The sequence below is a fragment of the Delphinapterus leucas genome, chromosome 2 (genome assembly GCF_059928025.1).
Source record: "Delphinapterus leucas isolate spDelLeu-1000000601 "Yukka" chromosome 2, BTC_Dleu_Yukka2, whole genome shotgun sequence".
Classification (NCBI taxonomy): Eukaryota; Metazoa; Chordata; class Mammalia; order Artiodactyla; family Monodontidae; genus Delphinapterus; species Delphinapterus leucas.
The window spans coordinates 133,776,320-133,802,258 of NC_143130.1; the positions used below are offsets into that span (position 1 = coordinate 133,776,320).

The 25,939-nt window shown below is 38.0% G+C and overlaps 1 protein-coding gene and 1 pseudogene across 1 annotated transcript in view; one reads left to right on the top strand and one right to left on the bottom strand.

Annotated features, from left to right (window-relative positions):
* The window catches only part of TXNDC16 (thioredoxin domain containing 16), a 126,805-nt gene that overhangs the window by 49,570 nt on the left and 51,296 nt on the right, over positions 1 to 25,939 (bottom strand). The window contains exons 9-13 of the mRNA XM_089907707.1: positions 19,672 to 19,838; positions 19,223 to 19,283; positions 14,774 to 14,897; positions 10,536 to 10,679; positions 9,601 to 9,660 (exon numbers count right to left, since the gene is read on the bottom strand). Coding sequence (XP_089763833.1) covers positions 9,601 to 9,660; positions 10,536 to 10,679; positions 14,774 to 14,897; positions 19,223 to 19,283; positions 19,672 to 19,838 — 556 coding nt within the window. The remainder of the gene's footprint in view (positions 1 to 9,600; positions 9,661 to 10,535; positions 10,680 to 14,773; positions 14,898 to 19,222; positions 19,284 to 19,671; positions 19,839 to 25,939) is intronic.
* LOC111173155 (adiponectin receptor protein 1 pseudogene) lies at positions 16,995 to 18,640 on the top strand (annotated as a pseudogene).

A 25,939-nucleotide genomic window follows, 5' to 3' on the forward strand; every position in this document is an offset into this window, starting at 1 on the left:
AGCCTCCCTCGCACCCCTGTAGGTCATCGCAAAGCACTGAGCTGATCTCCCTGTGCTATGTTGCTGCTTCCCACCAGCCAACTATCTTATATCCGGTAGTGTATATATGTCGATGTTACTCTCACTTTGTCCCAGCTTCGCCCTCCCATTCCATGTCCACAAGTCCATTTTCTATGTCTACCTCTTTATTCCTGCCCTGCAACTAGGTTCATCAGTACCATTTTTTGGGGGGGGAGGGGGATTCCATATATATGCGTTAGCATAGGGTATTTGTTTTTCTCCTTACTTCACTCTGTATGACAGACTCTAGGTCCATCCACCTCACTACAAATAACTCAATTTTGTTCCTTTTTATGGCCGAGTAATATTCCATTGTACATATGTGTCACATCTTCTTTATCCATTCATCTGCCGATGGACACTTAGGTTGCTTCCATGGCCTGGCTATTGTAAATAGAGCTGCGATGAACACTGTGGTACATGACTCTTTTTGAATTATGGTTTTCTCAGGGTATATGCTCAGTAGTGGGATTGCTGGGTTGTATGGTAGTTCTATGTTTAGTTTTTTAAGGAACCTCCATACTGTTTTCCATAGTGGTTGTATTAATTTACATTCCTACCAACAGTGCAGAAGGGTTCCCTTTTCACCACGCCTTTTCCAGCATTTATTGTTTCTAGATTTTTTGATAATAACCATTCTGACCGGCATGAGGTGATACCTCTTTGTAGTTCTGATTTGCATTTCACTACTAATTAGTATGTTGAGCATCTTTTCATGTGCCTCTTGGCCATCTGTATGCCTTCCTTGGTGAAAGGTCAATTTAGGTCTTCTGCCCATTTTTTAACTGGATTGTTTTTTTTGATATTGAGCTCCATGAGCTGTTTGTATATTTTGGAGATGATCCTTTGTCTGTTGTTTCATTTGCAAATATTTTCTCCCATTCTGAGGGTGGGTTTTTTTGTCTTGTTTATGGTTTCCTTGGCTGTGCAAAAGCTTTTAAGTTTAATTAAGTCCTATTTGTTTATTTATTTATTTTTATTTCTGTTACTCTAGGAGGTGGGAGAAAAAAGATCTTATGTCAAAGAGTGTTTTTCCTCTAAGAGTTTTATAGTGTCTGGTCTTACATTTGAGTCTTTAATCCATTTGGAGTTTATTTTTGTGTATGGTGTTAAGTAGTGTTCTAATTTCATTCTTTTATGTGTAGCTGTCCAGTTTTCCCAGCACTTATTGAAGAGTTTGTCTTTTCTCCATTGTATGTTCTTGCCTCCTTTGTCGTAAATTAAGTGCCCATATGTGCCTGGGTTTATCTCTGGGCATTCTATCCTGTATCATTGATCTATATTTCTGTTTTTGTGCCAGCACCATACTGTCTTCATTACTGTAGCTTTGTGGTATAGTCTGAAGTCAGGGAGCCTGATTCCTCCAACTCCATTTTTGTTTCTCAAGATTGCTTTGGCTATTCGGGATCTTTTGTGTTTCCATATGAATTGTAAAATTTTTTGTTCTAATTCTGTGAAGGATTCCATTGGTAGTTTGATAGGGATTGCACTGAATTTGTAGATTGCTTTGAGTAGTATAGTCATTTTCACAATATTGAATCTTCTAATCTAAGAGCATGGTATATTTCTCCATCTGTTTATGTCATCTTTGATTTCTTTCAGCCTTGTTTTATAGTTTCTAAGTACAAGGCTTTTGCCTCCTTAGGCAGGTCTATTCCTAGGTATTTTATTCTTTTTGTTGCAGTGGTAAATGGGAGTGTTTCCTTAATTTCTCTTTCTGATTTTTCATTGTTGGTGTATAGGAATGCCAGAGATTCCTGTGCATTAATTTTGTATCCTGCAACCTTACCAAGTTCATTGATTAGTTCTAGTAGTTTTCTGGTGGCATCTTTAGGATCTTCTATGAATATTATCATGTCATTGGCAAACAGTGACAGTTTTACTTCTTCTTTTCCAATTTGTATTCCTTTTATTTCTTTTTCTTCTCTGATTGCTGTGGCAAGGACTTCCAAAACTATGTTGAATAATAGTGGCAAGAGTGGACATCCTTGTCTTTTTCCTGATCTTAGTGGAAATGCTTTCAGTTTTTTACCATTGAGTATGATGCTTGCTGTGGGTTTGTCATATATGGCCTTTATTATGTTGAGGTAGGTTCCCTCTATGCCCATTTTCTGGAGAGTTTTATCATAAATCGATGTTGAATTTTGTCAAAAGCTTCTCCTGCATCTATTGAGATAATCATATGGTTTTTATTCCTAAATTTGTTAACGTGGTGTATCACATTGATTGATTTGCATATATTGAAGAATCCTTGCATCCCTGGGATAAATCCCACTTGATCATGGTGTACGATCCTTTTAATGTGCTGTTGGATTCTGTTTGCTAGTATTTTGTTCAGGATTTTTGCATCTATGTTCATCAGTGATATTGGTCTTTAATTTTCCTTTTTTTGTGATATCTTTTTCTGGCTTTGGTATCAGGGTGATGTGCTTTGTAGAATGAATTTGGGAGTGTTTCTTCCTCTGCAATTTTTTGGAAGAGTTTGAAAAGGATGAGTGTTAGCTCTTCTCTAAATGTTTGATAGAATTCGCCTGTGAAGCCATCTGGTCCTGGACTTCTGTTTGTTGGAAGATTTTTAATTCTGGTTTCAATTTCATTACTTGTGATAGGTCTGTTTATACTTTTAACTCTTCCTGGTTCCATCTTGGAAAGTTTTGTCCATTTGTCCAAGAATTTGTCCATTTCTTTGTGGTTGTCCATTTTATTGGCGTATAGTTGTTTTTAGTAGTCTCTTATAATCCTTTGTATTTCTGCAATGTCAGTTGTGATTTCTCCTTTTGCATTTTTAATTTTATTGATTTGAGTCCTCTTCCTTTTTTTCTTGATGAGTCTGGCTAAGGGTTTATCAATTTTGTTATCTTCTCAAAGAACAAGCTTTTAGTTTTATTGATCTTTGCTATTGTTGTCTTTGTTTCTATTTCATTTATTTCTGCTCTGATCTTTATGATTTCTTTCCTTCTACTGACTTTGGGTTTTCTTTGTTCTTCTTTCTCTAGTTGTTTTAAGTGTAGGGTTACATTGTTTATTTGACAATTTTCTTGTGTCTTGAGGTGAGATTGTATTGCTATAAACTTCCCTCTCAGAACTGCTTTTACTGCATCTCATAGGCTTGGGGTCATTGTGATTTCATCAACATTTGTTTCTATGTATTTTTTTTTATTTCTTCAGTGATTTCTTGGTTATTTAGTAGTGCACTGTTTAGCCTCCATGTATTTGTGTTTTTTACAGGTTTTTTTCCTGTAATTGATTTCCAATCTCATAGCGTTGTGGTCAGAAAAGTTGCATAATACAATTTCGATTTTCTTAAATTTTCCAAGGCTTGATTTGTGACCCAAGATGTGATCTATCCTGGAGAATGTTCCATGTGCACTTGAGAAGAAGTGTATTCTGACACTTTTGGGTGAAATGTTCTATAAGTATCAATTAGATCTATCTGGTCTATTGTGTCATTTAAAGCTTGTGTTTCATTATTTATTTTCTGTCTGGATGATCTATCCATTGGTGTAAGTAGGGTGTTAAAATCCCCTACTATTATTGTGTTACTGTCGATTTCTCCTTTCATGGTTGTTAGCATTTTCCTTATGTATTGAGGTGCTCCTATGTTGGGTACATAAATATTTATAATTGTTATATCTTCTTCTTGGATTGATCCTTTGATCATTATGTAGTGTCCCTCCTTATCTCTTATAACAGTCTTCATTTTAAAGTCTATTTTATCTGATATGAGTATTGCTACTCCAGCTTTCTTTTGATTTCCATTTGCATGGAATATCTTTTTCCATCCCTTCACTTTCGGTCTGTATGTGTCTCTAGGTCTGAAGTGGGTCTCCTGTAGACAGCATATATATGGGTCTTGTTTTTGTATCCATTCAACCAGTCTGTGTCTTTTGGTTGGCAGTTAATCCATTTACATTCAAGGCTACTATCGATATGTATGTTCCTATTACCATTTTCTTAATTGTTTTGGGTTTCTTTTTGTGGGTCTTTTTCTTCTCTTGTGTTTCCCACTTAGAGAAGTTTCTTTCGCATTTATTGTAAAGCTGGTTTGGTGATAATGAACTCTCTCAGCTTTTGCTTATCTGAAAAGCTTTTGACTTCTCCATCAAATCTGAATGAGATCCTTGCTAGGTAGAGTAATCTTGGTTGTAGGTTTTTCTCTTTCATCACTTTAAGTATATCCTGCCATTCCCTTCTGACCTGCAGAGTTTCTGCTGAAAAATCAGCTGATAACCTTATGGGGATTCCTTTGTATGTTATTTTTTGTTTTACCCTTGATGCTATTTTTTTCTTTGAATTCAATTTTTGTTGGTTTAATATATGTATTGGTGTGTTTTTCCTAGAGTTTATCCTGTATGGGACTCTCTGTGCTTCCTGGACTTGATTGACTATTTCCTTTCCCATGTTAGGGAACTTTTCAACTATCATCTCTTCAAATATTTTCTCAGACCCTTTCTTTTTCTCTTCTTCTTCTGGGACCCCAGTAATTCGAATGTTGGTGCGTCTCGTGTTGTCCCAGAGGTCTCTGAGGTTGTCTTCAATTCTTTTCATTCTTTTTTCTACTCCTCAGCAGTTATTTCCACCATGTTGTCTTCCAGCTCACTTATTCGTTCTTCTGCCTCCATTATTCTGTTATTGATTCCTTCTAGTGTATTTTTCTTGTGTTGTTCATCTCTGTTGTTTGTTCTTTACTTCTTCCAGATCTTTGTTAAACATTTCCTGTATTTTCTCAATCCATGCCTCCATTCTATTTCCAAGATTCTGGATCATCTTCATAATCATTACTATAAATTGGTGCTGAGATGGGGACCTCCTTGAGACCTCACTCTGATGAATATTCCCTGGGATCTGAGGTTCTCTGTTAGTCCAGTGGTTTGGACTCGGAGCTCCCACTGCAGGAGCTACGGCCAGACCCCGGGCTTGTGAACCAGGATCCTGCAAGCTGCCGGTTCACTTTGGGGTTCTTTCCATCTCCTTGGGGATCAGAGTCCCCCACCAGCAGCTGGCAGGTGCCCTAGTTGTGGGGAGACACTATCCCTGCATCTTCCCACCTCACCATCTTGACCCCACCTCTATACCCCATTCTTATTACAACTTCTCAGCAGCATGAAACACTCCAGCTGAAACACTCTCTTCCCTTGATTTTCTGCAGCACCTTCCTCTATTGGCTCCCATCCCCACACCTGACTCTCTAGCTGCTCCATTTTGGTCCCTCTTGCAGGCTCTTCTGCCAGTGGAGTCAGGAGTTCCCCCAAGGCTCAGTTTAAGCTGCTTTCTCTTCTTGTTCTACCCTCTCTTCTAGACAATCTCAATAATCATCGACAATCTAATGAATCCTAAATTTATAGCTTTGGCCCAGGCTCATCCTTTAAAGTTCCAGACCAATGTATTCTTACTGCCTTCTCTAGTTCCCTTTGAACGGAAACATCGTCAAACTCAAGATGTCTAAAACAAATATGGTTTCTTTCCTCTGAATAGTAGTGAATGTTGCCATCTTTGTATAACTCGGAAAACAAAGTACCATCTCCTGTGCCTCCCCATTCCTAAACTCCACAGGTCTAATCACATCAATCAGCATGCCCTTCAATTTTACCACCTGAATTTTAAATACCTCTTATATCTGTCCCTCTCTCTTCACTGCCACCATTTATCATTTCTCCTAATTTATCTCCCTGAATTCGATATGTCTCTACACTGAAGCTAGAGATATCTTTTCAAAACTCAAATCTACTTTGCTACCAGCCCACACCCACCAGTTTCTGCAGTCAGGTCTTTTCACCCCTTCAGATCTCTGCACGTGTGACCACTTCAAGGAAGCCTCCTCTGATACCCTGATCTGCATCAGATTCCTATGCTCTTAGAGGACCAAGCTCTTTTCCCTATCTCATCATGTAATTATGTACTCATCTGTGTTGTTGTACAATTAGAGCTCCCTGAGAGTAGGGACTGTGTCTGTTTTCCTTGTCACTGGTTTTCCAGCACCTAGAGTGGTCCTTGAACATGAAACACCTTAAATATGTGTGTGAATAAACTAACACATGGAATTCATTTAGGGCTTCACATACCCATCCTGTCTAAATATTATAATTTCTTATTTATTTATTTAAAATATTATAATCTCTTCTCAGCCCAAGAAAACACATCATAGTGGAATTCCAAAGAGAAATTTCTACTTGTTCTATACTAATACAGTATACTAATAACACAGGTTTCAACTGTGCAAGTCCACTTATATGTGGATTTTTCTCAATAGTGAATATTACAGTACTACACATTCCATGGTTGGATGAATCCATGGATATGGAACCTCAGATATGGTGCAACCATGTATACAGAGGGCCAAATCTGTTATTCTTGGATTTTCTACTGCACAGAGGGTCAACATCCCTAATCCTTGTGTTGTTTAAGTCAACTGTATATGCAAGGCCCTCCAAAATGTGTAACTAATTAGGTGAAGAGATATCAAAAAACAAATGACAAAGCACCACACAACTCAGCTAATGAAAGAATAAATTCTAATAAAAGGAAACTTTAATATAATATTAGATCAAAGAAGGAATCTTTGTGTATCAATATAGGTTATATCCTACTTTAAGATGTTATCTACCCATATGACTAAAATTGTGAAATGCAGTATTTTAATATCTTATTGCCAAAAGTTTTAATACTGAAAATTCTTTCTTACATTTTAAATGATCCTAGATTATATCTCATAGATGCAATAACTTACTACCTTAGATTTAGTGTTAGCAATCTGTTTGATAATATAGGCAGGGTCTAGTCTGTCTTATTCACCACTATAAACCTGCTGCCTAGTACAATGTCTGTTACATATTATGTGCCCAATAAAAAATTTGTGAAATGTGCCCTGATATTTCTTCGTGAACAAATTTTCAATGTTTACACTAAAGTATATTAATACCTGAATATTATATGTGCATATAAACAAAAATAAATTCTTATTCCTTGTAAAGCTGGATCTACTCTATAAAGTTCTCTTATCCTTTATTTTAATCATTTAGTCAATAAATATCTAGTGGTGCTTGTACTGGTGCTTGTTCAGACAATATCATATTATGTATTGCCACCCAAGGATGGAACATGGTGTTATTACAAATGTAGTTCTTTCCCTTCAATAAGCATCCTCAATGGGTCTACTGCTAAAAATGTTATTATTCCTTTGTCCAAGTTGAAAACTTTGATGTTATCTTTAAAACTGGAAAAAGAATATTGATACATATCATTAAAAGTTATAAGGCTACTTATACTGAAGTTATCACATTTTTATTTCCTTTCCTGTAAAATGGTTTCAATACTTAATCATGTTTCAAATGGAAATAGTCTAATATTCTAAGATGACTGTAGTATTATATTCCACATACTTTATCAATGCAGCAATTCCAAATAGGGGTCTTAATTTAAAAGAAAAACAAAACAAAACAGACTCTCTTAGCTACAGATACTATGTAATTATAAAAACTTGACATTTGCTGCCACCTTGTGACTGAGTATAAAATATTCTCCATCCTCTTGTACTAAGAGATAAGAAGTGGCTTTTTCCCAAGTCAATATGAGAGATTACAGGACTAAAGGACCAAAGTATTACAATATTTTCCCAATTTACAAAATTACAGTATAGGCTTCACCATAGACACAAAACACTATTGTTACATATAGTATGCATTTCTATATTAAGCCTCATGAACTTCCAAAACAATCCATTTATCTGATATCTAATTACTAACAGGATTGTTATTCATAAAGAACATACTAATCAAAAAAGGAATCAAGCCCTTGGGTTGGTTATCTGCTTTTTTATTCTACAAACACATACAACTAAGAGTCCTTGCATTGAGGGGTCACATCTTTATTTGGTCATTAACAGAGAAGAAAGTAAGAGAATCTTTTTCCATTTTCATTTGGTATCTAACCAAATGGGCTGGGGAGGGGGGAATAATTCTATTATTCAGGGACATTATCCAATTACTATTTCATTGTGGTTTATATTTTCCCCCTTTTTCTTTCTTCTAATTATTTACCAATAAGGCTGGAAAACCTAAGAGAAGAAACTTAAATCTGTCTATAAATTGCCACCATAAAGGAGAATCTAAAAGAAAATGACAAGATTGCTTTAAAAAAAAAAAAGTTAAGGGGCTTCCCTGGTGGCGCAGTGGTTGAGAGTCCGCCTGCCAATGCAGGGGACACGGGTTCGTGCCCCGTTTCGGGAGGATCCCACATGCCACGGAGCAGCTGGGCCCGTGAGCCATGGCCGCTGAGCCTGCGCGTCCGGAGTCTGTGCTCCACAACGGGAGAGGCCACAACAGTGAGAGGCCCGCGTACCGCAAAAAAAAAAAAAAAAAAAGTTAGGGATCACAGTATCTATAGACTTAATCATCTCTTCACTTGGGGAATGAAATAATCAAAAGTTGGATCAAATGTGGTTGGGAAATGAATGGAAGAGAAATGGTTCAAAAATGATTTTTTATACCTCTGATGTTTTTATTACTGTAGAACATGTTGCATTTAGGATTGACTTTCTGGAATCAATTTCTTGAGTTCACAAAAGTCCCCAATATATAAGTTGTATACCAGTACACATTTTCCACTAAATAAAACAAAATTTATGAAACTCTACTACATTTGCTTAATCATTTACTCAACAACTATTAAACACCAGATATTCTGTAATGTAATGCAATGCACCAAGTCCAGTGAACCGAGTATAAGACACACTCTCCACCCATAAGGAACTTACTAAATAATGAAAGAGCCTGTAAGCTAGTGCCTCAAAACTAAATGGTGGATGCATTCCTGGAGTAGCCAAGAAAAAGCCTATTTAGCCATAATAGCTTTTATTAACAAGAAAAACAGAGTAGGAGGAAATCATATTAAAGACACAAAGCATGATATATTCTGTCTTATTCAAGTGATTACAAAACATTATACTTACCTAAGCCAACACTATCTGTCTCTTACTAATGCTAAGAGGCCTCCCTACTCCTCCTTTTTTCTTTGCTGGGATGGTGGCATAGACATTTTGAGTTCATTACTTGGATTCTTATTTGTCTACCACTGAATCAGGTTTCATAGAATAGTTAAAATAAAAAGATCCTGGCTATTAAAAAATATCCTAACCGTATAGCTTCAAGAACACTGGTATCTTTAGTTCCTTCATTAGGATGTGGTCTTATCTATCAAATTTTTATTTAATAGTATTTAGTATATATAGTATTTAGTATATATTTAATAATATTTAACAGTAACTGGCACAGAGTAGACACTCAATAAATGTTTGCTGAATGACTGAATTCAGCCAAAAAGATTACTGGATTAACTATGTAGCTACAAGACAGTTTTATGAAGACAATCAAAGTGAATGCTTCTGAGAGTTCTGAAACTCATGGTTCATTAACTTATTAACCTTGGAGACACAAACATAATAACCTGAAATTTTACATGGGTTTCTACATCTTTAGCATGACACAGTTATACAAATAGCTATGGCTCAAAATCAGGAAAATAAGCATGCATACCACAGTATACCTTTCAACTTAATTGCCACATCGATGTAGGACTGCAGAAATGCCATGGATACTGCCTGCCCTACATTAAAATAAAAAATTAAACAGATATTACAATGTACATATCTCTAAAGCAGTGGTCCCCAACCTTTTTGGCACCAGGGACTGGTTTCGTGGAAGACAATTTTTCCACGGACTAGAGGGTGAGGGGATGGTTTCGGGATGATTCAAGCACATTACATTTATTGTGCATTTTATTTCCCTTATTATTACATTGTAATATATAATGAAATAATTATACAACTCACCACAATGCTGACAGGAGGCAGAGCTCAGGCAGTAATGCGAGCAATGGGGAGCGGCTATAAATACAGATGAAGCTTCGCCAGAGTGCCTGCTGCTCACCTCCTGCTGTGTGGCCCGGTTCCTAACAGGCCACAGACCAGTACCGGTCCATGGCCCGGGGGTTGGGGACCCCTGCTCTAAAGCATCCATACTTATATATAACAAACATATAGATTTATGGGGTTTCCCCAAATTGTTATTTATTAGTAAGAAGTATCCTAGTATGCAGTAGTCAATATTGTTCAAACATTTAAGAGGGTTTCTGTGTTCATACTGCAAGGAGTATACTTGAACAGCTATTGTTTGAGGATAAAAGCAATATAGTGCCTATAAATCTATAATAACTGTTAATCAGTCGTTAGCTTGAATAACAATAATTTTTCTAAATTAGTAAGCTTAACATCTAGTTTAATCATTAACCTTCAATTTGTAAGTCAGATATAATCAGTTTTACAACCCCAGAATCAGCTAGAAGCAAATATTTCAAAGTGTGGAACATATGAAAATTATGTCACTTTACAATGTGCAATAACAGAATGCAAAAATAAAATATGCCTACTTTAAATGCCCTAATATGCAATATAGTAGTCACCTCTAAAGACTCATACTCACAACCAGCATAGAAAAGCACTATGCTGTCAGAAGCTGTTACTGTCGCATTAAATGTTTCTTCTGTTAGTTCCACTGTGAGTTCCAAAGGTAACTGTCTCTTCCTGTCTCTGTAAACAGTTTCTGCCACTTCATCATCTTGAATATCTAAAATGTTTGAAGAGAAATTAATATAAATATAAATGTATAATTAAAGAAATTTAAGCTCTTCTCCCAGGCAAGCATGTGAAAATTTGGTATTTTATAAAAACTTTTGAATTCATACAATCTTAATATTTAAAATGCATGATATTAAGAAAACTTTCCAGTTGTCTGGCTTCCTATCTTAAATGACTCTCAGATGCTTCCTGACCCAGAAAGTGTCAAGTTTTAGTCAATTCCAAAAGGCGTTAAACTTGTCAAGAAATAATATAAATATTGCTCTTTTATTTCTAATCAACATATTAATTTATAAGCCAAAAAAGTCCTACCATACATATTTGACAGTGTTTCTTTAGCTTCTACTACATGCCAAGCACTGTGACAGACATTAAGGAAAGTGGTAAACAAAGCAGACATAGTCCCTGACCACACAGAGCCTCAATCTATGGAAAAGTCAGTCAATAAACTGATCACTAAATAAATATATAACTATAAATGTGATCAGTTTAAGAGGAAAGGTTAAATACACAGTGAGAGATTTTAACAGGGAGATTTAGATTGGGAGATCCAAAGTCCACCAGATAGAGAATCAATAAAAGGATGTTTTAGGCAAAGGGAAAACACATGCAAAGCTCTGAGAAATAAGAGCTAAGCATATTCTAGGTACTGAGGGAAGGCAAATTTGACTAAAACAAGATGGCCTGAAGAAATAACATGAGAAAACTCTAGGCTAGACAGTAGCTGGATTATAAGAGGCCATATAAGCCAAGAATTTTGGATTTTATTCTAAGTGTATTGAGTTAAGGGTGGATTCTGAATATGTAAAAAACTTTCATTAACCACAATATATAGAAATATTGAATCATTATGGTGTACAACTAAAACTAACATGTTACATGTCAATTAAATCTTAAAAAAAAACAAAAACTTTAAGATAGACAGATAGATCCTTCCACCCACCCATTCATCCATCCATCAAAGTATGTGGTAAAAAAATAAAAAACACATTATGAACTCACAAATATCCTACTGGAATTTATATAGATTGTATGATAACACTGGAGGGACATCTAACTTGATAAGAGAGACAAGCTTCCTAGAAGAGTTGACACAAGCTGAACATTAAAAGAAAAATAAAACTTAGGCAGGCAGTAGAGGCATATGGAGTAAAAGGAACAGCATGTACAAAGCAACAGTGGCATGAAAAATCATGATGAAGTTGAAATCTGAACACTGACTCTGATATTAAGAATTATTGTTAACTTTGTAGATGTAGTAATACCATTAATTATGTTAATTTTAAAAGGAGAATCCTTAGATTTCTGAAATACACAGGGAAATATTTATGGATGAATTTGTATGTTTGGAATTTGCTGCAAAATAATAAAGGGAGGGCAGTGATTGGAATAGGATTAGCCATAAACTGATGGTGGCTGGGCGAGGCCAGGTAATGGGTACCTGGAGATTTGTTCTATTATGCTGTCTACTTTATGGTAAGTTTATAATTCTCTGTAACAAGATATTAAAAAGAAAGGAAGGGAGGAAGTGAGAAAGGCAATGCATTCAGAAAACTAAATTATTATTTTCCATATGATTGCTAATACTATAAAATAAAATACTAGGTCTGGATTTCAGTACCATATTGGCAATTTTTAACTGTGTAACTCTAGTCAGTTATATAACTCTGTGTCTCAATATTCAAACCTGTGAAACATAAGAGTTCGACTATTAATTTTAAGGTACTTTTAAATACCACATTCTATGACACTAAAAGTTATGCTCTCAATACCAAAATTAATAAAGGCCAATTTTCTCATTTACTGTATTTTTTTCTTATTATTCATGTATTTTCATTTTCCTGCCAGTCCATTCTTATTTCCCAATCCATCCTTTCTTCTCTTATCTTGTCCAAACACCTCCTTCTTGCTTCCCCATTCTCTTAATAAGCCACCCTCATTTATAAATTTATAAATTTATAATTTATAAATTTATTTATTCCTCAGCTCAAACTTTCACCAATTCATATATATATAGTGTGTATATACATATACACACACACTCTCTTTAGCCACACATGTTTGCTATTTTTTTTCATACTCTCCTTTTGGAGACCTCAGTCCATTTAATTCTGATTCATCTTGTGCCCATTTCCTTTGAAGGGCATTTTTCTTTATATTCCGCTCTTACATGGTAACAAACTCTTTCCAAACCCTCATCCATGTCTCATATAAATGGGAATGAAATGAAAATGAGAAGGAAACTGTGTATATGGGCACGACATCAAACTATATTATGGGTCAGTATGGATTACAAACATAGGAAGTTAAGACCAAAAAAAAAAAACAAAACAAAACAAAAAATTCCACTACAAAGCAAAAAAACAAAGCTGTTTAAGAAACATGAGAACTGGGCTGAGGAGAGAAGATAGGGGAGAGTTAGAAAAAAAGAGAAGGCAGCACCAGCGGGCAAACTAAAGCCAGAGAATCAGGAAGTAAAACAGGAGACATGGCAACAATGAAATTTTGAAACAGGCAACTAGCCACTGAGGACAGGAATCTTATTAAATTTACAGATGATTCCTCTGACTCTGAAGAATATATGAACCATGATAGGAATAAAGCAGGGAGCAAGAGAGCAGAACACAGATCTGCCTATACAATGACGATGCTATGGAGAAGAACTCTGGCTTAAATCACAAGCAATTCTAACTTCTGTATATCAGAAAAAAACTAGAGCAGTGCTCAAACCAAGAAGCTGGTCAACAGTAACAGTTAAAGCTCAGAGCCCTTATTAAATTTATAATATAGATGTTGATCCTCATAATAAAGACACCTCATGAAAACAATATGTAAATTATTTCCATCTCGGGAATCACGATAATAGGACTATATAAAAAGTATTTACGGGACTTCCCTGGTGGCACAGTGGTTAAGAATCCACCAGCCAATGCAGGGGACAAGGGTTTGAGCCCTGGTCTGGGAAGATCCCACATGCCACGGAGCAGCTAAGCCCGTGTGCCACAACTACTGAGCCTATGCTCTAGAGCCTGTGAGCCACAACTACTGAGCCTGCACACCTAGAACCCATGGTCCACAACAAGAGAAGCCACCACAATGAGAAACCCACGCACTGCAACGAAGAGTAGCTCTCACTCGCCGCAACTAGAGAAAGCCCACACACAGCAACAAAGACCCAACACAGCCAAAAATTAATTAATTAATTAATTTTAAAAAAAAGTATTTACTAAATGGGACTCATGATAATAGTACTATATAAAAATTCAAGTATTTACTAAATGGGATACTAGAATGTACAAGACATAATCCCTGCCTTAGAAATTTTGTAGACCAATAGAGAAGAGACAAAAGTAAATAAGCAATTTCAGAATAGGACTGATGTTATAAAAGAAGTACTAGGAATGATAATGATCATAAGTAAGATTTCAAGTCAGAATGCTCCACATGCCGTTTGTGTGACACTGGGCAGATCACTTAACTGAGCTAAAACACAGATTTTTTCCTCTACAAAACGAAGGTGACCTCAGCTAACTCAGAGGACAGCTATCAAAGTAAATAATGAGTGGGAAATAGCCTTGAAAACTATAGAATACTTCAAAAATGTAAGCAATAAGAGCAATAAAAAGAAAAGCAGAAATAACATATTAAAAAGAATTATTAAAATGTTATCAAAATCTACTCCCTATACTGCTAACAATTGGATTCATTTACAAATACAACTATATTTATCAGAATTTCATAACCTAATAGGAATAATAAAAATAAAATATCATACTGTGGCTCCTGGGTCCTTTTTAAACACGGAGTAGACCAGTAGGGCTGAAAGAACTGATGTGGAGGATAAAGGCACACTTGTGGAAAGCCAGAAGCCTGACATGTAACAATGAAAGGTATCGCACTAAACAAAATAGAGCATCCTTATATCTTTACACCTCATCAAGTTGCTAAAATGAAATTCAAAATTAATTTCTTCAGGCCTCTTCACATTCTTGAATGTGACAGTTAATTCACTGAAATTTCACTGACCTTAAGGATGCTGGGCATAAATGGAAGGGCAGCATGATCATCAAAAAAACATATTACCCATATCTGGACCTTCAATGTCATTGTCTTCATCTTCGTGCATTTCCTCAATGTGCATATTACTTTCCACACGGGATACGATTAAATCAATATTATTTAACACCAAAAATTCCACTGGCACTCCCTAGAAATACATTAATTTTAAAAGATATGACTAAAATATAACAAAGCATTTTAATATAAAAATGTTTTACTTGTTTGATACTAAAATGAAATGAAACTAAACCTCTGAACTTCAATTTTAATATATTTTTTTAAAAAGGTAAATTAACTCCACGATCACTATTAAAAGCATCCAAAGTATACATTATAGAAAGATAGTGTGTGCTACTGAAAAAGAGGGCAAAAAAGAACTGAAAGTCTCGCTTGCTTCTTGTCACAATTACATTACACTGACATCTGAAGCATTTTACATATAACAGTAAGTCCCGCCTCAATACAATTGAGGTATAAAAATATCTACAATTTTATTGCAAACAGAGACAATATTATTTTGTATTCTACAGAAATATTCAAAATAATACTTCATCTAAAAAAATTCCACTAAAAAGTTTAATTGCCTGTTTAGCCATAAACATAAAAATACTACCTGCCCCTAGGTATTTTAAGAATACCAAATTCTATTCCATTGAAATTGTTCCATTAAAATTTCTTTCACTAAGCCTCAACCAAAACATTTTTAAAACATGAAATTTTAGGCCACTGGATTATTTTAGTAAATTATCCCTGCTGCAACCTCATGATAAAACTTGAAGGGATGAGGAGTTGCTTCTTATGGATGAGCAAAGAAAGTGGTTTCTTGAGATGGAATCCACTGCTGGTGAAGATGCTGTGAAGACTGTTGAAACGACAACAAAGGATTGAGAATATTACAAAAACTAAGCTGATAAAGCAGCAGCAGGGTCTGAGAGGATTGATTCCAATTGTGAAAGACGTTCTACTCTGGGTAAAATTCTACCAGCAGCATTGCTCTGTAGCATACTACAGAGAAATCTTTCATGAAAGGAAGAGTCGATCAATGGGGCAAACTTCACTGTCGTCTGATCTTAAGAAACTGCCGCAGCCACTGCCCTGGTCGGTCAGCAGCCACGTCAACATCAAGGCGGGACCCTCCACAAGCAAAAAGATTACAACTCAATGAAGGCTCAGATGATGGTTAGCATTTTTTTAGCAATAAGGAATTTTTAAATTAAGGCATATACATTGTTTTTTTAGACATAATGCTATGGCACACTTACTAGACTACAGTATAGTATATATATAACTTTTATATGCACTGGGACAACAGCATGAACTTTAATTCTTCTACAAAACCTATTTCCCAATAACAAATTAAGTAATTTCTTACTTAGGGGTCTTTACCTAATAGTAAAAAAAATAGCTTCAGAAAGTATTCTTTCCATTACCTGGTCAAAAAGCAAAGCATACTAGCCCCACAGTGTACACATTTGAACAATACTACAGTTCTCAAAGTATTTTCCTATTGGGTCTTATAAAACTTCTTGTAAGTTAGAAGGGGAGGTTTTACGACTATTTCACAAATGAGAAATCTGAGCTTGAAGAAGTTAATTCAGTTATCTGGACCCAGAACTAGCAGGAACAGAATCCAAGTCTTCTGACTCTTTAGCCCAGTATTCCTATCATAGACTTATGCAAGGGAATTTAAGTTTAAACTGTCTGGCAGTTCATAAACATATCAATAATTTTTTAGCACATGTATATAATATTTACAAGATGTTCAGAATTAAAGAGTTCTTAATTAAGAACAATTTAAGGAAAAAGGGACATTAACAGAAACTTACAGAGGAAATACAAATGACCTAACTAGTCAAAGTTATCAAAGACATGCAAATTAATACTGAAACTTTTTTTGTGTATAGAAATGATTTTTTTTTTTAAGGTTACCGTTCAGTACTGGCAAAGATGTATGAGAAACAAGAAATTCCAAACCCTGCTGGTAAAAGTATAACCCTTCTGGAGGGAAATTTGACAATGCATTTTAAAAGTCTTAAAAATTCCCATTTCCTTTAATAAAACTTACTTCCAGAAAATTAGCAAAAGGAAAGAATCAGTGACGTCCAAAACAGTGTACAAAGGCAGGCATCACAGCACAATAGCAAGTAATGAAATATAACTGTACATGAAAAGCAGGATATATGGCATGATCCTAAATTTCTTTACAGTATATATATAGGCAGAAGATTCGCGCCGCTTGGCCACAGGCCGCCTCCAGTGCCGCGGGATGTAGCACGGGGTCCACGGCCCCGAGCAGAGCCCGCCGCCCGCCTGTCTTCCATCACAGGGAACTCTTTGCTCCCTGGGCCCTAGAGACCCCACCCTTTCCCCAAGCTGAAGCCACAGGGCATTGAGGTGCCAGCCAGATGTCTTCTCACAAAGGACCTGTGGTGGCCCAGGGCAATGGGGCTCCTGCCGGGAACAGGGAGGCTGACACAGCGGAGCTGGCTGAGCTGGGCCCCCTGCTAGAGGAGCTAAGCAAGCAGGGCATCGCCAGCCCAAGCAAAGCTAAAGAAGAGCAGGCACGCCCAGTGCCTCAGGAAGAGGAGGAGGAGGGCTGGGTGCTGACACTTCCCCTGCAAGCCCACCATGCCGTGGAGAAGATGGAGGAGTTTGTGCATAAGGTCTGGGAGGGGTGCTGGAGGGTCATCCCACACGACGTGCTCCCCGACTGGCTGAAGGACAACGACTACCTGCTGCACGGCCACAGGCCGCCCATGCCCTCCTTCCGGGCCTGCTTCAAGAGCATCTTCCGCATCCACACGGAGACAGGCAACATCTGGACCCACCTGCTTGGTTTTGTGCTGTTTCTCTTTCTGGGAATCCTGACCATGCTCAGACCAACATGTACTTCATGACCCCCCTTCAGGAGAAGGTGGTATTCGGGATGTTCTTCCCGGGCACGGTGCTCTGCCTCAGCTTCTCCTGGCTCTTTCACACGGTCTATTATCACTCAGAGGTCTCTCAGAACTTTTCCCAACTGGATTACTCAGGGATTGCCCTGCTGATTACGGGGAGCTTTGTCCCCTGGCTCTGTTACTCCTTCTACTGCTCCCCACAGCCACGGCTCATCTACCTCTCCAGCGTGGGCACCTCTGCCATCATTGTGGTGCAGTGGCACTGGTTTGCCACTCCTAAGCACCGGCAGACAAGAGCAGGGGTGTTCCTGGGGCTTGGCTTGAGCGGCATCGTGCCCACCATGCACTTTACAATCGTGGAGGGCTTCGTCAAGGCCACCACGGTGGGCCAGATGGGCTGGTTCTTCCTCATGGCTGTGATGTACATCACCAGAGCTGGCCTTTATGCTGCACGGATTCCCGAGCACTTCTTCCCTGGAAAATCCGACATATGGTTCTAGTCTCATCAGATCTTCCACGTCCTGGTGGTAGCAGCCGCCTTCGTCCACTTCTACGGGGTCTCCAACTTTCAGGAGTTCCGACATGGCCTGGAAGGGGGGCTGTACTGATGACTCCCTCCTCTGAGCCGCCCTGCAAGGGCGCAGGAGGAACTTCCCAAGTGCTTTTAAAATAACTTCTTTGCTGAAGTGAGAGCAAGGGTCTGAGTTGTCTGTTTCTAGAAGAAACCTCATAGAGAATTCAGTACCAACCGACCTTCAGCCCACTTCACACTCCTGGGCATTAAACTCTCCTTTCCCTCGCTGAGAGCAGTGGGGATGGGCAGACGTGGCCGCCTCACCACTGAGCCGCGCCCTCCTCAGTAAGGCAACTACTGTCCCCTCACAGAGATGGGGCTTTGAAACTCATGTTGAGATTTTACGCCCCCTCCAACCATTCTGGGGAAAAATGATGGACTGGGACTCATCAGAAATTCTGTTTCCAGAAGAAACTGTCCCTCCCTCCCCCCCGTCTTGACGTTGTAACCTGGCTTATAACAGGCCATCCGTTTTTGTAGCACACTTTTGAAAAACAATGATAACCTCGTCCATCTTTTTAGGGCCTGGACCTGCTCACACAGCAGCAAGAACAAAGCCACCAACTTTTACACAGCCCGGCTAATCATGGAAGTGTGTCCAGGCTTCAGATAACTTGAGTTTTAATTTTTTTCTTGGCAGAGTAATGTAAAATTAAAGTGGGGAAAGATATTTAATATTTAATACTAAGCTTTGAAAAGGAACCTGCTATCATTGCTATGTATCTTGATGCAAAGACTATGATGATAATAAAAGAGTACAGAAGACACTTGGCATTCAAAAAAATTAATAAAGAATACATATATATTTAAATAAACACACACACACACACACACACACGGAGAGACAGAGTAACAGATGAAAAAAAACACACCAAAATGTTAACAGCAATTATCTTTGAATAGTGGCAATTCACAGAATTTTCCTATAATAAGTGTATGTTACTTTAGGACCGCATGTATTAAATAAGCAGACACTGTAGACCAATATATAAAATGACTAACCTCTTCTGCTCTTCTGAAGACCACATTAGCATTCTGAGGAAAGTCCACTTCCAAAGAGTCCCTTTTTCAAAATGGAAATAAATGTTTTATGTTGTTAATCTCAAGAATAATAGTCATCCAGGATGTCAATCTAAAATAGAGCTGTAAGTTCTTATACTAAAAAATGTTTATGAAGAAAGATTACAATTTAGCGAGTCTGAGAAATTTTACACATAAATACAGATCAGATTTTCTACCCTCTGTCTTAATCTACAGCTTCATTTAGCAAAGTTTAAAGGTCTAAATATTAATCAAGCTGATAATTAAAGACTTTAGCTCAGCAACTGGTTTTAACTACATTAGAGTCCATTAGAGATCTGATTTTATTTATAAGTGAACAGATTGCCATATAAGAAAAATATTAGTGTTCTGCTAAATACAGTATAGTGACTACTTTATGTTTAAAATACCTTAACAGGAGCAGAACTCCTGCTTTTCCCAGAAGACGCCAAGCAACCCATTCTGCAGTTGTTCTATCAGCTTCATATGTAGCTTGTTGACTGACAATAAAAACCAGTGGTAATCCTAGTTGAAGATGAACAGTTGAAACTTGTTGAGGATCTTCAGCAACTTCAGTCTTCATTTAGAAAAAGAACAAAACGTCTTTACTATGTGATAATAATGTTCCAACATTTGGATTTAAACCCTGCTAATTCTTATCAATAAAGACGAGTGAAAAAACAAGTCTGTGAAATAAATCCATTAACATTAACAGAAATGGTCTCATGATTTTCTAAGTTTAATGCTCCCAGTGTACCCGTATAGTTTAAGCATTATGAAACTAACAAATTTTACAAGGAGTTAAACAGAAATTTACAACCATAAAGAATAAGGATATTATAAAGAAACAAAAAAAAAACAATAAAAAACTGTGGTACTGATAAATAAAGAGATATTTGAAACAAAAAGAACAGATAACTAAGGAACAAATACTTCCACATAAGAATTTAACATATAATGACATATTACAGAACAATGAGGAACATCTGAGTTGACATCAGCTTGAATATACACATCTAATTTCACCCCCTCCAGAAATCCCAGCACAACTACAGCAGTAGGATTTTTCAAAAGAGATAAACATACATATGTGAAGAAAGGAAAGGAGAAAAGGCAGCAAAATTTTGGAAGCTGGAGAACAAAACCCTAAAGCCATGAGAGAGGAAAAGCTAAGAGACAATTTCACTTTAACTGCAGAATCCTAAAATTGCTCAGGAACTGTCACTGCCTGGCGTCTCTGGAACTGGGAGAGAAATATTGGAAGGGGAATGGCAGGAAGGCTCCAAAATAAGGAGGAACAGGTAAAACTTTTGAGGAAGCATTAGATCCCTAGATTCCCCTCCCCAACTCCATGGACTTAGGTCCCTCCCTCACACCAGAAGAAATCTGGCCGGACTGCAGGAACAGCTGAGAGTGGGAATCCCATACCCAAAGCAGGGGGAATGAGTACCCAAATGCTGAGACTCCTTTTAGCCCTTTCCCACTCAGTTTCCAGTATGCTAGCAGCCAGACTTCTGTACACCAGCAGAAAACTGGAAGTTCCTTTTCTGGGGACCTTGAGTAACCACAAGAAAAAGTTTAAAGCTACTGACATTGAGGTTCACCAGAAAGCAGCCCAGATCCAATCACCCTATGGAGCTCAGAGTTAACAAGTGCGATCTACAGCCTCAGAATTTCCAATCAGCTTTTTTAGTTTCAGATTCTAAATCATGAACAAGGAGTAACAAGCATCTAAGGAAAGCCTCTAACATGAAAGACAGAGACCAGAACAAACAGAAAAACAAGTAACGTGGAGGAAACAGACTATTCAGAAGAAGGTTCAGAAAACCACCAAAGATAAGCTCAAAAGGATGGGAAGATAGACTATCCATAAAGAAATGAAAAATAAAGTTGAATAAATCTGCCAGAAAGTATAGCAAAAGACAGATGGATAATAGAAGAGATAAAATTGAGGGACTAGTTCAAGGGGTCCAACATTCAAATAGGAGTCCCAGAAAGAGAGAAGAGAGAAAACAGAAGGGAAGAAATCATCACTGAAATACACACAAAAGTTTCCCACAACTGAAGAAGCATGAGCTGCCAGATTGAAAGAGCCCACTGAGTAACCAGCAGAGTGGATAAAAGCAGATACATGGGAAGATGCATTCTTGTAAAATTTCTAATTACTGAGGTGTTTTTTAATCATAAAAGTATTCACAGAGGAATCTATATTTACCTATGGTAAGCAGAATTCTAAGATGGTCCCCAAGATTCCTGGTGTACACATTTTGTATAATCCTAATTCCTTGAGTGTGGGTGATACTTATAGCAGAGTCACTCCCTGGATTAGGTCACACCATGTAAGACTGTCATAGCACAAAGGAGTGAGATTTGTCTGCTGGCTTTGAGGGAGAAAACTGCAATTTTTTTGAGGGGGCCACATGGTCAGGATCTGAGAACAGCCTGTAGGAGGTAAGAGCAACACCGGCCAACAGCCAGCGAGAAGGTGGGAACCTCAGTGCTACAACAACACAGAGCTCAATTATGCCAAAACCTGAATGGGTGTAACAGCCTGAAGGAGTAGAAAAGCCTGGTTTTTTCTTTGTGTATTTGGAGAACTATAAGAAATTTAGTATTAAAAAAGTAAAAAGGGGGAAAAGACAGTAAGGCTGGAGATCTGGCAAGGGGCCAAATCATTAAAAACTATATATATCCTCCTAAGAAGGTAGGGCTTTATTCTGTAAATAATTGGAAGCCAGTTAGGAACTGCAAAAATTATGGTAACAAGATCATATATGTGTATTTAAAATATATCACTCTGTTTAAAAAAAAAAGAAAAAAGGGACTTCCCTGGTGGTCCAGTGGTTAAGACTCTGGGAAACTAAGATCCCACATGCCATGTGGCCAAAAAAAACCAAAGAACAGAAACAAAAAAACATATACTAAAAACCAATGAATCCTACAATTTAAATGGGTGAATTCAATGATATGTGAACTATATCTCAATAAAGATGTTTTATAAATAAATTAATTAAATAAATCATATCACTCTGCAAGCAACAGAGAGCATAAACTTAAAGAGAATGAAGTACAGGAATACAGTATAGACCAGATCAGTTTTTATTGCTAAAATAGTACACGAGAGAGAGGATTAAAGATCCTTAAAGCGCTGGCTGTTAGGATGAAGAATTCAAAAGATATTTAAGATCTAAAATTAGATGCAGAGAGATGTAGGAGTTGAGAATGGCTTTCCAGGTTTCTGCCATGAATGACTGGACAATAAATTAACCAAGATAATGGAGCAAGAACAGATGGTAAAGGATAACACATTAATGCCGGACATGTAGAGCTTCGGAGAAAGACATCTAGTTAGTAGTTAAATATATGGGACAGGAACTCTGAAGAAACGTCGGACCTGAAAATTCAAATCTGAGAATCAGTGTAGTTAATGCCATAGAAACAGATGAGGGTGTGTTCCAAGCATCTATCACTGTGTATGTAGCAAAGCACGCCAACACCTGATGGCTTAAAGTAACAAGAATCATTTATTTTGTCCATATGTCTGCAAGCTCATCTCTGGTCCACATTGCATTAGTGGGGCATTTCGACTGGAGGGTGAAGGTTCCACTTTAAAGATGGCTCATTCACTGGCTAGCAAGCTGTTGCTGACTATTATGAGCTCAGCCAGAACCGTGGGCTGCGGACCTCAATTCCTCTTCACATGACTTCTCCTCAGGCTTAATTTCACGGAAAAGTAGCTGGGTTTTAAGAACGAGCAATCAAAGAGAGCAAGGCAGAAGCACATGGCATTCTATGACACATAGCCTCAGAAGCCACATATCATCATTTCAGCCTTATTCCACTGGTCAAGGCAGTCACAAAGGCTCAATCGTGTTCAAGGAGAGAAGACATAGACTCTACCGCTGGACAGGCACATTCATAATGTCACATGATAAGGAGAGTTTATGAGATGGGAGAGTTGTTATTGCCATCTTCGGAAAATTTAACCAAAGTCTGGTAGGATGAGGCTTTGGGGGGCTTGGAGAGAGAAGTGAGTATATTTTGCAAGTGGGACAGATATGAATTGTTGTAGTCAATGGTCTACTCTCTGGCTACAGTTTCCACCCCTATCCCATGCGAATAACACTTCTCTCCAAGATTTCCAAGCCTCATCCCATCAGACTTTGAGGCCAATGCAAACTCTAAGATCTCATCATCTACATTCAGGTCTAGTGTGGTCTCTTGGATATAGCTCCTTGAGAACTATTCCTCTCAATCTGAAGAAATGAATGAATTATTTTTCCCCATTCTCAATAGACAATGATGGAACAGGCAAAAGATAACCACTATATACATTACTGTTTGAAAGGGGAGAAAGCAGAAGCATAAAATGGTCATTAGTGTGTAGGGATTCTGAAGCCCATTCAGGCATATGGGCCAGTTCCTTGATTAGGGCTCAGTCCTACTCCCTAAGGGTTTGTTCTCTGAGGCTCTGGGTTACATATTTGGGCTCTTGACCTGCCCTCCAACTCATCCTTTCTTGCATACAAAAAAAGGGAGCCTGTGTTTGCAGCTGAGCAGATTTCTCAGTCATTTCCTGTCCATAGAATATGGGGAGTCTAAAGACTTCTTTTCATTTTGTGCTGTTTCTGTCCCTTTCCATACAAGCTGGTATACTTCTTCTAAAACCCCGTGGTTCCTTAATTATAAAGTTATAATCCATTCCATTAGACAAAAGACAAAATTACAAATGTCCTTGATAGATAGAAAAAGTAATAGAGTAGTACCAAGAAGATTGCTAATAGTACCATAAAAATTACTAATAATTTTATATATCTATAAAAATATGTATATTTTTAAAATTATAAATTAGTATAAAATATACAAAAGTGACAGAAGCACTCTTGCACCAGGGGTGAGAATACAACTTAGAAATTTTCAAAAAAGATATAAGAAAATGAAGGACTATAAGAGACTGCTATGAACTATTATACACCAACAAATTAGATAAACTAGAAGAAACTGATAAACTCCTAGACATATACACCTACCAAGACTGAATCAAGGACTTCCCTGGTGATGCAGTGGTTAAGACTCCATGCTCCCACTGCAGGGGGCACAGGTTTGACCCCTGGTTGGGGAACTAAGATCCCATATGCCACACAGCATGGCAAAAAAAAAGACTGAAGAAGAAATAGAAACTCTGAACATATAACTAGTTAGGAGAGACGGAATCAGCAATCAAAAATCTCCTAACATAGTAAACTGCAGGCAGAGATGACTTCACTGTAGAATTCTATCACACATTCCAAAAGAATTAATGCCAATCCTTCTCAAACTCTTCCAAAAAAATGAAGAGGAGGGAACACTTCCAAACTTATTGTATGAGGCCAACATTACCCTCATACCAAAACCAAACAAAGATACTATAAGAAAAGAAGACTACAGACCAATATCCCTGATGAAAACTCATGCAAATATCCTCAATAAAATACTAATAAAATGAATTCAACAGCACTTTAAAAGGATTAAACACCATGACCAAGAGGGATTGATTCCTGGGATGCAGGGATGGTTCAACATACGAAAATCAGGATTGGTTCAAGATGGCGGAGTAGAAGGACGTGCTCTCACTCCCTCTTGCAAAAACACCAGAATCACAACTAACTGCTGAACAATCATCGACAGGAAGACACTGGAACTCACCAAAAAAGATACCCACATCCAAAGACAAAGGAGAAGCCGCACTGAGACGGCTGGAGGGGTGCAAACACAATAAAATCAAATCCCATAACTGCTGCGTGGGTGACTCACAAACTGGAGAACACTTATACCACAGAAGTCCACCCACTGGAGTGAAGGTTCTGAGCCCCACGTCAGGCTTCCCAATCTGGGGGTCCAGCAACGAAAGGAGGAATTCCTAGAGAATCAGACTTTGAAGGCTAATGGGATTTGATTGCAGGACTTTGACAGGACTGGGGGAAACAGAGACTCTACTCTTGGTGGGCACACACAAACTAGTGTGTGCATCAGGACACAGGGAGAGGAGCAGTGACCCCATAGGAGACTGAATAAGATCTACCTGCTAGTGTTGGAGGGTCTCTTGCAGAGGCGGGGGTGGCTGTGTCTCACTGTGAGGACAAGGACACTGGCAGCAGAAGTTCTGGGAATTACTCCTTGGCGTAAGAACTCCCAGAGTCCGCCATTAGCACCCCCAAAGAGCCCGGGGAGGCTCCAGAGTTGGGTCGCCTCAGGCCAAACAACCAACAAGGAGGGAACCCAGCCCCACCCATCAGCAGACAAGTGGATTAAGTTTTACTAAGCTCTGCCCACCAAAGCAACAGCCAGCTCTACCCACCACCAGTCCCTCCCATCAGGAAACTTGCACAAGCCTCTTAGATAGGCTCATCCACCAGAGGGCAGACAGCAGAAGCAAGAAAAACTACAATCCTGCAGCCTGTGGAACAAAAACCACATTCACAGAAAGATAGACAAGATGAAAAGGCAGAGGGCTATGTACCAGATGAAGGAACAAGATAAAACCCCAGGAAAACAACTAAATGAAGTGGATATAGTCAACCTTCCAGAAGAAGAATTCAGAATGACAGTGAAGATGATCCAGGACCTCGGAAAAAGAATGGAGGCAAAGATCGAGAAGATGCAAGAAATGTTTAAAAAAGACCTAGAAGAATTAAAGAA